Source organism: Drosophila simulans, chromosome 3L (genome assembly GCF_016746395.2).
Source record: "Drosophila simulans strain w501 chromosome 3L, Prin_Dsim_3.1, whole genome shotgun sequence".
In the NCBI taxonomy this organism is placed as follows: Eukaryota; Metazoa; Arthropoda; class Insecta; order Diptera; family Drosophilidae; genus Drosophila; species Drosophila simulans.
The window spans coordinates 11,592,311-11,603,960 of NC_052522.2; the positions used below are offsets into that span (position 1 = coordinate 11,592,311).

The 11,650-nt window shown below is 44.1% G+C and overlaps 5 protein-coding genes across 11 annotated transcripts; 2 read left to right on the plus strand and 3 right to left on the minus strand.

Annotated features, from left to right (window-relative positions):
• Positions 1-22: 22 nt before the first annotated feature.
• On the plus strand, positions 23-1,229 carry LOC6737720 (alpha-ketoglutarate-dependent dioxygenase alkB homolog 7, mitochondrial). 2 transcript variants are annotated; one of them, XM_016171336.3, is made up of 4 exons: positions 23-204; positions 311-468; positions 537-704; positions 769-1,229. In XM_016171336.3, exons 1-4 carry the CDS (start codon positions 144-146, stop codon positions 1,111-1,113), a joined length of 732 nt encoding a protein of 243 aa, XP_016031494.1. In that variant the 5' UTR covers positions 23-143; the 3' UTR covers positions 1,114-1,229. The 2 variants fall into 2 exon arrangements, with proteins under 2 accessions (XP_016031494.1, XP_002084550.1); XM_002084514.4 differs by having other exon boundaries at positions 24-204; positions 275-468.
• A 279-nt stretch (positions 1,230-1,508) lies between these two features.
• Positions 1,509-6,489, minus strand: LOC6737721 (NADH-cytochrome b5 reductase 3). 6 transcript variants are annotated; one of them, XR_001599760.3, is made up of 5 exons: positions 6,350-6,489; positions 2,746-3,399; positions 2,580-2,679; positions 1,908-2,152; positions 1,696-1,835 (listed from the first exon to the last, which is right to left on the minus strand). XR_001599760.3 is itself a non-coding variant. In XM_002084515.4 (4 exons), exons 1-4 carry the CDS (start codon positions 6,371-6,373, stop codon positions 1,663-1,665), a joined length of 951 nt encoding a protein of 316 aa, XP_002084551.1. In that variant the 5' UTR covers positions 6,374-6,489; the 3' UTR covers positions 1,509-1,662. The 6 variants fall into 6 exon arrangements, 2 of the variants coding, with proteins under 2 accessions (XP_002084551.1, XP_016031495.1); XR_001599759.3 differs by having other exon boundaries at positions 1,908-2,194; XR_001599762.3 differs by lacking the exon at positions 6,350-6,489 and adding an exon at positions 4,360-4,511.
• LOC27207819 (serine/threonine-protein phosphatase 4 catalytic subunit) lies at positions 4,839-6,373 on the minus strand. Its single transcript, XM_016183472.2, is given in 3 exon segments — positions 4,839-5,969; positions 5,972-5,987; positions 6,350-6,373. Coding segments are annotated over 3 exon segments (1,026 nt in total). The 3' UTR covers positions 4,839-4,983.
• A 999-nt stretch (positions 6,490-7,488) lies between the features above and the next one.
• Positions 7,489-8,954, plus strand: LOC6737722 (60S ribosomal protein L10a-2). Its single transcript, XM_002084516.4, has 3 exons — positions 7,489-7,631; positions 7,941-8,096; positions 8,399-8,954. The coding sequence occupies exons 1-3, from the start codon at positions 7,627-7,629 to the stop codon at positions 8,889-8,891; spliced, it is 654 nt and encodes a 217-aa protein (XP_002084552.1). The 5' UTR covers positions 7,489-7,626; the 3' UTR covers positions 8,892-8,954.
• On the minus strand, positions 8,941-10,501 carry LOC6737724. Its single transcript, XM_002084517.4, has one exon. The coding sequence runs from the start codon at positions 10,461-10,463 to the stop codon at positions 9,036-9,038; it is 1,428 nt and encodes a 475-aa protein (XP_002084553.2). The 5' UTR covers positions 10,464-10,501; the 3' UTR covers positions 8,941-9,035.
• Positions 10,502-11,650: the final 1,149 nt, after the last annotated feature.

Below are 11,650 nucleotides of genomic sequence, written 5' to 3' on the forward strand. Positions count from 1 at the left end.
AACGTGAATGATAATTGGTTACTATCGATAAGTCAGCGATTACTAATAAGAGTCGACCGTGTGGCAACGCCAGGAACAGCTGTTTGACTGTTGCTTATTTTCAATTTACACGTAACTTTCAAAACAATCAAATTGCTTTGGAAATGATTATCCAGAATAGAAGTCCTCTAATAGGGCAGATTTTGAGACGGTGCCATCGACAAGGTAAGTAGATATATTGTATTTATATATCAGCTGCCAATTTGAAGTGTGTTTACAACTGAACGTCATTAAGCGGTGGAAAACAACGCTATAAAAGCCAATTTAACAGCATATTTTGGAAAATGGCCCGAAACGGAGCAGAAGGAATTTCGCCAGCATATGCGCATCATCACGGATTTCATTAGTGAGCCAGAGGAACAGCAGCTGCACGAGGAGATCGAGCCCTATATGAGCCGTCTGCGCTACGAGTTCGATCACTGGGACGATGTGGGATAAGACAACGAACATGTATGTTTGCAAGGATGACATCCAAGTTGATGTTCACCGTCTTGCAGGCCATACACGGTTTTCGGGAGACGGAGCGGAAGAAGTGGTTCCCTAAAAACAGAGAGGTCCTGGAGCGCGTGCGCCAAGTCGCCTTCGATGGAGCAGTTATGCCCTATGTCCACATCCTGGATCTTGCACCCGATGGTGTTATCAAGCCCCATGTGGATAGCACGAGAGTAGGTCCATAATTGCAACGATATCACCAGAAAGGCTTATCATTAATTTCCTTCATCCTACTAGTACTGCGGCAACACCATCTCTGGAATCAGTCTACTTAGCGACAGTGTGATGCGACTTGTGCGCACGGATGAGCAGCGGTACCAACAGCAATCGTCGGGAACGGCAACGGATCCGAATTCCCAGGGGTCAGAACCCGATGCAGCTTATCGCCATCAGCCGGAGGCGCCTCTAAAGAACAACTTCTACGCTGACATCCTGCTGCCCCGCCGCTCCTTGTACATAATGAGCCACACGGCTCGCTACAAATTCACGCACGAGATACTAGCTAAGGAGCACTCCCAGTTTCAGGGTACGCTGGTGCCCAGGACACGTCGCATTTCCATCATTTGTCGCAACGAACCCTGAAGTCTTTTAAATGAAAATTAAATTATTATTTACTGCAGTTGCAAAATATAATTTTTGTAAAAAGTTGTTAGTTAGCATAGAATTTGTTAGTACATTTTAATACAATTTCAAGCGAACTGAACGTTTTTATTTGAATAAATGGCCATTAAAAAAGAAGTGAGTATCAATAGGAGTCAGAAGTGAGCAGTTTACTTCGCCTGAAAGATCCCACTCCTCCTGCGCCGACTTGATCCTTTTTTTCCTGAACAAGTTGATCCTTTTTTAAGCGGTCATATCGCTAAGCATCAATGTTTAGCAACATAAATGTTTAGCGACATCAATCAACAATGTTTGGCAACATCTATGTTTTCTATGTTTCAAGTCCACAATTACACTAAACATAAAATGCTTTAAACTTTAAACTAATTAATGTTTTTATTCGCTTGGTTTTCAATCACATTGCCGAAATCTGGGCGAACTCTTGGATTTTGATGAGCTGGTTAGAGACAACAGATAAAAAAGGAATATAACAAAACGAAAATGCAATTTCGTCCCATAATGTCCAACATTTTAGTAGGCAAAACGGGTGTCCGGATGGTAGCCAAGCTTGTCCAGCGCCGGATTGCAGGCAAAGTTAATCATGGGTGGTGGGCCGCAAAGCAACACAATGGTATCGTCCTTGGCCGGAAGCAGGTGGGCGGCGATCATTTCCTCATTGATGAAGCCAACGCTATACTGCCAACCTAGATGCAAAGTATGAAGAAATATCAATATAAGTGCAACATTTTAGGGCGTACAAGTGTTCTTAGCAAGACCTGATGCACACAATCTTTCCCACTGGCTCAGCACTGTTAAATGAAATCAAAACACAGGCATAGTATCAACTCCTAATAGCTGAACCGCTGCTCGGCCCTGTGACCAAGTCGCTCCAGGCCCGGAATGCATGTATAGTTCACCATGGGTGGAGGACCACACAGTAGGCACAGCGTGTCCACGCCCGGCGGATACAGATGCTGCTGCATCATGTCATCGTTCACGTGGCCAGTGGTGTAGGACCAGGCTACAAAGCGCGCGTTTCCCATTCGCGGCATGCGTTTGATAGCAGCATGGTTCAAGGGGCAGAGACAAGATTCTTAACATAATAGATGCTTGAAAAATGTCTGAGTGATTCTCCTGATGGTGATGGAATGGCTGGGATGCAAGGGAAAGATTGGTGCAGCCTAATATGTAGTATTCCATTCTGAACCTACTCCAAGTGGAATATTCTTGAATGTTGCTTGACAAAATGAGTGCATGAATATGTTCGGAATGAAAAATGAAACCATGATACTAAATCCTTTAAAAGGTTTTAAAGTTCTAACAATAAAAGAATTTACATAATTTTATGTCCTATTATATTCCAGCGAATTTTTGACGATCAAATGATACGATCTTATGAACACGTAAATGATGATGATCCATTTGGCTCCTTTATTACTGCAACTCACCTTCGTTTGCCTTGTCAACTGTGTACCAGACCTTGAACTGGTCAGGATGCTTCTGGGCCAATTCGTCCAACTCTGCACGCAGCAGAATGTCCTTTTCGCTCTATAATGCAATGAAGTAATACAACCATGTTAATTAGCTTGGCTAGCTTAAGTGCTCGCTAATTACCTGGTTGGCGAACAGCAACGCCAGCTCAGTCTTATCCTTATCGCTGCGCTTGAGCACTTCCCTAGCCAATTGGAGCATTGGAGTAATGCCAGTGCCGCCGGCAATCATGTTGACCCGCTTGGCGGTCACGTGCTTGGGCGGATCCTTGCGCAACTTTTTGATGGAGAAGGTGCCATTGCCGAGATATTGCAGTCTACCCGAGGGACCACGGAACGAGATCTTGTCCCCCAACTCGAGCTGCTCCAGGTGTTGCGTCATTTTGCCGCCGGCGGGGAACTTGGGATGCGTGTCCTTGAAGTACACCTTGACGACCAGGTCCACATAGCCCACATCCTCATCGGACGATATCGGAGTGTATGGCCGAATTACCAGCTCATTGTCAATGGTAGCGATCAGATGAATGTGCTGGCCAACGGGCAGGCCAAGGACATGCTGCTTGGAGGGCAATCCAAACCGGAATCGCCTAGTGTCATGGCTCAGATTCTCCTTTTCGATGAGAGGCAGCAGGTACTTGTCGTTGGGATCCACAAGCGTGCGCAGTCGAGCGGTGCGATTGGGTTCCCGGCGTGGTTTCGTGGACTTCTTATTCAGCAGATAGTGGACGATCAGGGCGCCGGCGAGTACGGCGACCACACCCACGGCGAGTGGCACAAACTAAAAAGTAGTAATATAAGAAAGACAATTTAATCACAAAATGTATACGTAACTTCTATTTATCAGTAGTTTTCATTGTTAAAATCGAAATAAGGTCAGATTCAATCAATTATTTGGCCAAATGAAGTAAACTATTTCGGTCTATAGGCAGTTTATTTAAAGCTGATTGCACTGACTGCATTTTCATTTTAAATATAGCATAATAACAATCTAATCTATGAGACTTCAACCAACTTAATCTTGCAACCCTGTTTACGTAATTATAGTAAAAAATAATCTTTTGAAATCGTGAGAAACATAAATCTTTTAATATACATGGAAAAATCATTTGTATATTATATCTTTGTAATATTTAAAATATTAAACCAAATCCTGATCAAAAATGATCATATCTTTAAGCGAATATAATATAATAATATTTTATTTCATTTGAATGTTATGTATGTACATTTTACGAATTATTAATAATCTGATGTTTAGTTGAGCTAATTTTTAGCCCAGTGGTGGATGAGTTAGCACTTGGTATTGCGTTTGGTCTTCCGATGGGCTGATACTCGTTTTTATGAAAGGTCACTGCGGCTGGTGGAAACTACCGCCAGTGATAAGAAGTCACAAAAATAAAAAAACACACATCTCGCATACAGATTATTCGCACTCAAAACTGATATTTGTGATTGCAAAGCAAAGGCGCCCTTTAAAAACAAAAAACAGCTGCTAATTGGGGTTACTAGCTTGAGACTTCCAACTTTGGCCCCATATCAATGGCGACCTTGAGCTTTCCATTAATATGCATGAGTATATATTTTTTTTTTTTTGCTTTGGCAACAAGTCTGAGACCCATTAGCCATGACGTCACAGCACTGGCACTGGTGGATAAACAGAGAGCCCGAATTGTAAAAGAGAAATGGAAATGGCAGTAGAAAGAGAGGGGGAAAAGAGGCGGCTTGCACTTGAACTTACATCGAATTCCGTCATATTAACACAAAACACTTGTTAAAAACTGGCTAATTTCCGATTTGAATTGCACACCGTACTCGTAAGTTAGCAAATGCGTGCGACCGCGTGCCGCCGATTCCAATTTCCAATTGAAATGAAGCCAAGTCGTCGCGTGAAAAAGCCGCTACAACTACAACTACATCTACAGCGATGACTCTCTCTCTGTTTCGCTCTCTGTGATAAGATGCAGAGTCAGCACGAGTCAGCACAGTGGCTGCAAAAAAATATGGACTCACTTGCATAGAAAATAAAATGCAGTTAAGCTATGTACGTACATATACAATTTTACAATTTCGGATGAAATCTTTTATAAAGTAGATGTTCTATTAGTGCACTACTTAGTTGCATTTCAAATGCTGACTTGTAAGAACCATTTGAACATTCTGCTGCTTAAAGATCATTGTAACCTGCATATAAAGACCGCCAGAGTCAAAACGTAAATCTACTAAGTACATGTATTTTATTGATTAGGAAATTATGAGTATGATGAGTATTTTGGAATGGCAAAGGTTGCTTTGGGAGTGATCGGTAGGTTCGGCCAGTTGAAACCGTATTAATACTTGGGATAAGATTCAGGTAGCGATTAAATCATAGAAAAAATTGACGACAACGCTTTTTCAGCTTCCTTGGCTGCGGTTTGGAGTGCAGCGCCTGCGCTTCGAACACTTCAAAATCGTAATCGCCAACAGAATTTAAGCGCAGAATTGCCGCTTTGTTGCCGCAGCGATAGCAATAGTTGGGTGCTGACCAGATGGTAACAAGCAGTTGGCCAAAATGCCAACGGAAGCCATCCTTGGCCAACTGATGAGCCCGGCATATGAGAGAGATCCCATTTGCGCGCGTAAACTCCTCAACGACATCGCCACCGAAGAGTTTTCCATGTCCACGTGGCGACGCCGACCATCCAGGCGCTTCCTGGGGATCGCTCCAGAGGAGATCAGCTATAACTCCCCTTTCGGGTATCTCGAGGAAGCGATCCAGGCTACGTAAGTCATCCAATCGTTGCATATCCGGCGACAGGCCGCCATGAACGCAAAATGTGTTGCCATCAATGATCGCCGCCAGCGGCAAGAGATCGAAGACACGGCAGCACATCCTCCAGACATTCGCAGAGCCGTACCGTGACAGGCACTCCTCGTAGAAACCATAGGATCGAGTGGCACTGCGGCACTCGTGATTGCCCCGCAGCAGGCTAACCTGTGCCGGATGACGCACCTTGAGAGCAGCTAGCAGAAGAAAGGTCTCCACGCTGTTCTTGCCCCGATCCACCAGGTCACCCAGGAACAAGTATCGATGATCCTGCACCGAACCGCCCAATTCCAGCAGGTGGAGCAGATCCTCGAACTGACCGTGAATGTCGCCGCATACGATCTGCGGACTCTGCAGGCTCAGTAGATTTGCCTCGCCGACAAGCAAGTCACTCAACGAGCGGCACAGCTGGCGAACCTCCAACTCCCTGGGCAGGCGGACCGGCACATGGCGCAGATTTTCCACCAGACGATCCGCATCACTCATTGCCTCGGGGCACAAGGCAGACATCATCTCTATTCTTAAGTCGGCGACGTCACTGGGCCACAGTGATGGGAAGGAAACTATTTACAAATTGTGTTAGTTTATGAGCCAATAGATGAGTTAAATGATCAGGTGACTAGGGTACAAACTATTTCTACAGTGCAAGCATTTACTTCTCTCAAGGATTCATAATTTCAAATAATAACACGGATAACAACTGGGTACTAATACAGACAGTTCCCATCACTGTTGGCCAACAATTTGGGAGAATGCAAAACCACCGAGGCATTAGGCATTTGGCCAAGAGAAAAATGATCATCGCTGACAACTATGAAATGTGAGGGGGGATGGCACTAGATTTATGTGGGCGGGGCAGGTGGTGATGCGAATCGAGGAGTTATATAAACATACCAGCGAATGGAATTAGTTGCATTTAACTTACATTGCTCTCAACGATGCGGGCCATGGCCAATGGAAAATCAATGCAGTCGCGGCTCAAATCCCTTATATAATCCGCGAATTGCAACGACACCACGCACTTACTTTTTATCTAACGAAAGCGAAAAGCCGACTAAACTGATATGCAGACTAATCGGCGAGATGGTGAAAGCAATGTTTTCATTTCCACGCACTCTCCGTGTTGGGGAGAGAGCGCAAGAGAGTTTCTCTTTGCCTCTCTTGAACGGGCCACTATGATGTCACCTAAAAGGTAAAGAAGAAATAGAAGGAAGCCTATAATCAACAGAATCTTCAGACAGACATTAACTAACTAGTTGCATATATATATTTTAGAGAGATGAAGTGCAAATTTTAATACCAATATTCTCGGCTACAAACAAAGCCGCAGTTCCAGGGCTGGTATACTAATAGTAATTAGAACCAGTTGGCAGTCCACAAAGCATCGCCAAATAAATGGAAGGTGTTATTAGGGTGATTCCTGCTATTCGAACGCTACGAAATATTATACATATTCTTATATTTGCAATATTTATTATTATGATTTGTGACCTTGGCAGCTATTAATTCAGGTGCTCCGACTCACTACAGTCCGTTATATCTAAATTTGTAACATTAATAATACAAAAAGAAAAAGAATCACACATAAAAATGTAACAAAAATGTATTGAAACGTCAGTGCCTAATTGTTACCATACCATTATATCTGTTCGTTCCTTTGAGTTTTGGATAAAATTTTATATAAAATTCTGAAAATATGCGATTTTTTTAGTGTGTACTAAATTAACTTATAATACAAGGTGATTAGTTCTTAGCATTTTATGAGTAATTGAACAATTTATGATTCAGCATTAACATTTGTAACATTAATAATACAAAAAGAAAAATAATCACACATAAAAATTTATCAAAAAGTGTATTGAAACGTCAATGCCTGCTGACCCTCCTTGCTGCCTTACCATTATTTCTGTTCGTTCCTTTGAGTTTTGGATAACATTTTATATAAAATTCTGAAAATATGCGGTTTTGCATGTGTTCTATATTAACTTATAATACAAGGTTTTAAGCATTTTATGAGCAATTAAAAAATTTATATTTAATTTCTCATTAATTTCTCGTGACTACTATTGAAATGAATATCGATAAATGAATATCGATATAAAATAGCACAAGCACACGCGCCCACGAAACTATCGCCAGAGGCTTCTCACCTCTAAAAACCAATTTTCACTTCCTTTCTAAATCGCACGTTGAGCAGAAAAGATGGCGTAAGTGTAAATCAAAATTTTAATATGTGAAATAAAGTAACTAAACATTGGGTACATTAATGAAATTCGAATTCTATGCGATCCTGTGATCAGTGGCAATCAGAAACCAGCTTTTTAGACCTTTTCCATGTCCATATCAGTTTGGAAATGATTGCAAAAGAAAAACGTGGTTTTATGTGCCAAATAAGCAACTAATATGTGGGCTGCCTTCATTTGCGCATTAGTCCGACAGTCAAAAAAAGATAAACACCCAATGCTAGTAGTGTTCATTTGCCTTCCATTTGTTTGATAATTGGTTGAATCTTGCAGGTCGAAGGTTTCGCGTGATACGCTGTATGAGGGCGTCAATGGACTCCTGGAGGCTTCGGCCAAGAAGAAGCGCGGCTTCCTCGAGACGGTGGAACTGCAGATAGGCCTGAAGAACTACGATCCCCAGAAGGACAAGCGTTTCTCCGGCACCGTCAAGTACGTTGGCTAAGTCACCTGCGCACGTGCTTGGAGAGAAGCTCCCATGGGAGTTGAGTCCATCACGACATCAGGTAGTCGAGGACATGTGGCTGTCACATCTCGACGGACCTGCACTCAGGGTCTTTAAAATTTGAGTAGGTCTCCAGTAATGGACACCGAACCCCCATTTTCTTAATAACTATGAAAACGTGCTCCTCTGAGGGCCTTGTAAGTTTTCCATGCGTCCCAACTCATATCTACATCTATTTGATTCCACAAAACCCTGTCTAATTTATGGTTATTTTCTTGTCATCCCGCAGGTTGAAGCACATTCCTCGTCCCAAGATGAAGGTGTGCATCCTTGGCGATCAGCAGCATTGCGACGAAGCCAAGGCCAACAACGTCGACTTCATGGATGCCGAGGCTCTGAAGAAGCTGAACAAGAATAAGAAGCTGGTGAAGAAGCTGGCCAAGTCCTATGATGCTTTCCTGGCCTCTGAGTCGCTGATCAAGCAGATTCCCCGTTTGCTGGGCCCTGGCTTGAACAAGGCCGGCAAGTTCCCTGCCCTGCTGTCGCATCAGGAATCTATGATTGGCAAGATCGAGGAGGTTAAGTCGACCATCAAGTTCCAGATGAAGAAGGTGCTCTGCCTGTCCGTCGCCGTCGGCCACGTTGGCATGAAGTCCGACGAGCTGGCCCAAAACGTCAACTTGTCGATCAACTTCTTGGTGTCGCTGTTGAAGAAGAACTGGCAGAATGTGCGCTCCCTGCACGTCAAGTCCTCCATGGGACCGCCCCAGCGTCTTTACTAGATGCGCATACTTCATTTTTCGTACATCTTGAAATAAATAGGATCCTACATTTCTATAATGTAACTTAATTTGGTTTTATTTTAGTCATTATCTCTACAGCTTTTATGTTTATGAGGATGTCGGTTGCACACCGATTGGTATGCCTTACATTTCAGTGGAGCTTATGGTTCTGGCTAGGAAATCTCTCACTTCTAGTGCCGCATGAGACTCGGCGTCCTCGCTGACTGAATCTGACAGCGGCTCTGCCCGGAATTTGGACACGTCCACCGAGTTGCCCCACTCAAGCATGTGTGGTTCGCTCAGTTCTTCCAGTAGATTGTGCAACACTGCGGCTGCTGTGATGATGCACGAAGCCGTATGGAAGCTAATGTCCAGGGGTTGGCTTAGGAAGCTCCAGCGGGACATGAGGCGATGCAATGCGCAGTCACTCAACTCCTGCAGATGCTCGGCAACCTCGTTGAAGTCGTGCTCGTGCGGAGCTATCGGATCAGTATAGCGCTGCAAAAGCCAGGGACGCAGTGGATAATTCTGGTACACCGGGGCCAAGACAAAGGCCGGAACTAGTCGGGAATTAATGCGGAATTTAGGGATTGCGGTGAGAGTATTGGGTGCGTGGGAAAACATGGGTCCCAGGGTGGCCCGCAAGCCACATCCCAATTGCAGCTCCCGAAAGAGCATTCGATCGTCCAGGAGATACTCCATGCGCAGTATCGAGTTCTTGGCCTCGCCATTGGACCGGATGGGAATGGAGCAGACGCCAAGGACGCCGACGAGTGCGGCGGGCATGTTGCTTTCACGCTGGAATCCCTCGGCCACACTATTGCAGTCCACTGGGTTCTGTGGCAATTGGCGAAGCGCCCGGCCCAAAGTGGACATCACGGCGTTGCAAAAGACCTTTAAACACTTAATGGTCCTTGGACGGGGCAGAGAAAATCTCTCGGCAATCAGAGATAGCCGCTCGCCGCTAGCCAGGAAGTTCAGGGCCAGAGCCACACACTTTTCGGTAGAAATTGCTGGCTCTCTTTGAGTCAGTTCATCCGAAGTCCGCAGAGTGGGTGCCAGCTGCTTGCACAAGGTCTCAAAGGTTCCCCGTGTCACATGGAGTGTGTTGAGAAAGTCCTCCTCGCTTAGCGCAGGAATCACATTCTCAAAGAAATGGGAATTGAAGCTGGGAAAGGTTCCCTGCACGCCAATCTCCTCATGCGGTTCTCCATCGACATCGCTGGTTTCCGATTCCGTGTCCACGACTTGGGAATGCTTCAGGCGCAGCATGGCGTACGTGTGCAGGTAGTTTGAGTGCATCTCCATCATCTGGCGCATAAAAAACGTGCGCAGCATCCTAAACCGACGCCTGGTCCTCTGCTGCGTCCTCCGCCTGAGCAAGATCACAGTAGTTTCCACGTGCTGCAAGTGGAGTCGTATCAGGCGGGCCATCTTTAGCTTAAGATCCTGCAAGTTATTGTGTTTGCTGTTTTTCAACTTGGCCAGCGCATCGTTTAAATTGCGGTTGATTAATTCCAGTTCGTTATCCATTTGTGATTTTTCTACACCACTCGTATTAGGGCAAAACATTTATAATCGATAGTTTTCTATCGATTTTCAAGCAATCGCTGGTTTTGCTATCACACTGCGTTATATTCTCTGTTTTTTGCTTAGAACAATTAATAAAAAGAAGCAGAAAATTTAACAATTTAAAATTTTTGTATTATTTTATGACCCAATTATTGGGGCCCAATTTACCGATATATATTACAAAATTATGCAATTTCGTTGCCTTGCTGTTGTTGTTGTTGCTGCTGCTGTTCTTGATTTGAGCTCCTAGTCGAGCTCAGTAAATATTGGTGTTGCAAATCCAGGAAGGCTGAATCCAACTCTTCCCTATCCACCACGCTCTGCATGAGGCGAAAAGTCGCCTTCAGCCATTCCTGGAACGACATGGTGGGGCTGATAGGGTCTGTGTCCACTGGCGGGGATTCGCGTCAGTCGCTCGGTTTATTGGGCTGCCTGGGGGCACCAGGCTTACCTCTCCAAACGCAGCAGTCAACTCATGCACCTCATCCTCCACTGGGTAGCTCGTGCGTTGCCTGCAATCCCGAAACATAAAATAATAATTATACCCGTTACTCGTAGAGTAAATTCCTTGAAAAGTAATATCATATATATAATATCATATAACTGTGGTGGCAGTTGGGGGCCAAGTAAGACCTCAGAGGGGCCAGTAGGACCGTCCTTCGCGTTCACGCTCATGGTTACGACCTCATCACATCCGAGATCCATTTTCGGTTTTCTTTGGCTTAATTAAGAACTGTAAATGGTAGATTCATTAGAGATGTAAGAAATACTCACAAAATCCCGTTATATGAAGTTAATATTCGCACATATCGATTGTTAATTTTCCGATTCGCTATTTTTTAAACGTGTAGCGTTTTCGAATGACTATATTTTATTTGTTTGCTATGGCGAAATAAAACAAATAAATGGTTAATGCGGCTATGTTTAATAATTCTTTCAAAAATGTAATGTATACAATTGAAAAACCGAATACTACTTCTGGGCTTATTTATATAAATTATTTAATATATTATATTATATAATTGACCCGCCGACGTGACCCGGTCGCAGGTGTGTCCCGCAGTGTCCAGACATGTCGAGAGCTCCACCGTTGAGAAGGGGTGCAGAAGGAGCTGAGATTTGGTGGGATCTTTGTTTATTTAATTTGCTTTTGTTGTTTTATTTATACAATTTATACAACAATTTGC

Excerpts from the sequence above, each read along its gene's own strand:
- LOC6737720 (XM_002084514.4), top strand. The coding sequence starts at position 144 with ATGATTATCCAGAATAGAAGTCCTCTAATAGGGCAGATTTTGAGACGG. Across the intron at positions 205-274 it reads GAGACGGTGCCATCGACAAG|CGGTGGAAAACAACGCTATA; the intron begins GTAAGTAGATAT and ends AACGTCATTAAG. Across the intron at positions 705-768 it reads CCCATGTGGATAGCACGAGA|TACTGCGGCAACACCATCTC; the intron begins GTAGGTCCATAA and ends TCATCCTACTAG.
- LOC6737721 (XM_002084515.4), bottom strand. The coding sequence starts at position 6,373 with ATGGCCCGCATCGTTGAGAGCAAT. Across the intron at positions 3,400-6,349 it reads CCCGCATCGTTGAGAGCAAT|TTTGTGCCACTCGCCGTGGG; the intron begins GTAAGTTAAATG and ends ACTACTTTTTAG. Across the intron at positions 1,836-2,579 it reads AGTTGACAAGGCAAACGAAG|GTTGGCAGTATAGCGTTGGC; the intron begins GTGAGTTGCAGT and ends CTTTGCATCTAG.
- LOC6737722 (XM_002084516.4), top strand. Across the intron at positions 8,097-8,398 it reads CGTTTCTCCGGCACCGTCAA|GTTGAAGCACATTCCTCGTC; the intron begins GTACGTTGGCTA and ends GTCATCCCGCAG.
- LOC6737724 (XM_002084517.4), bottom strand. The coding sequence starts at position 10,463 with ATGTTTTGCCCTAATACGAGTGGTGTAGAAAAATCACAAATGGATAAC.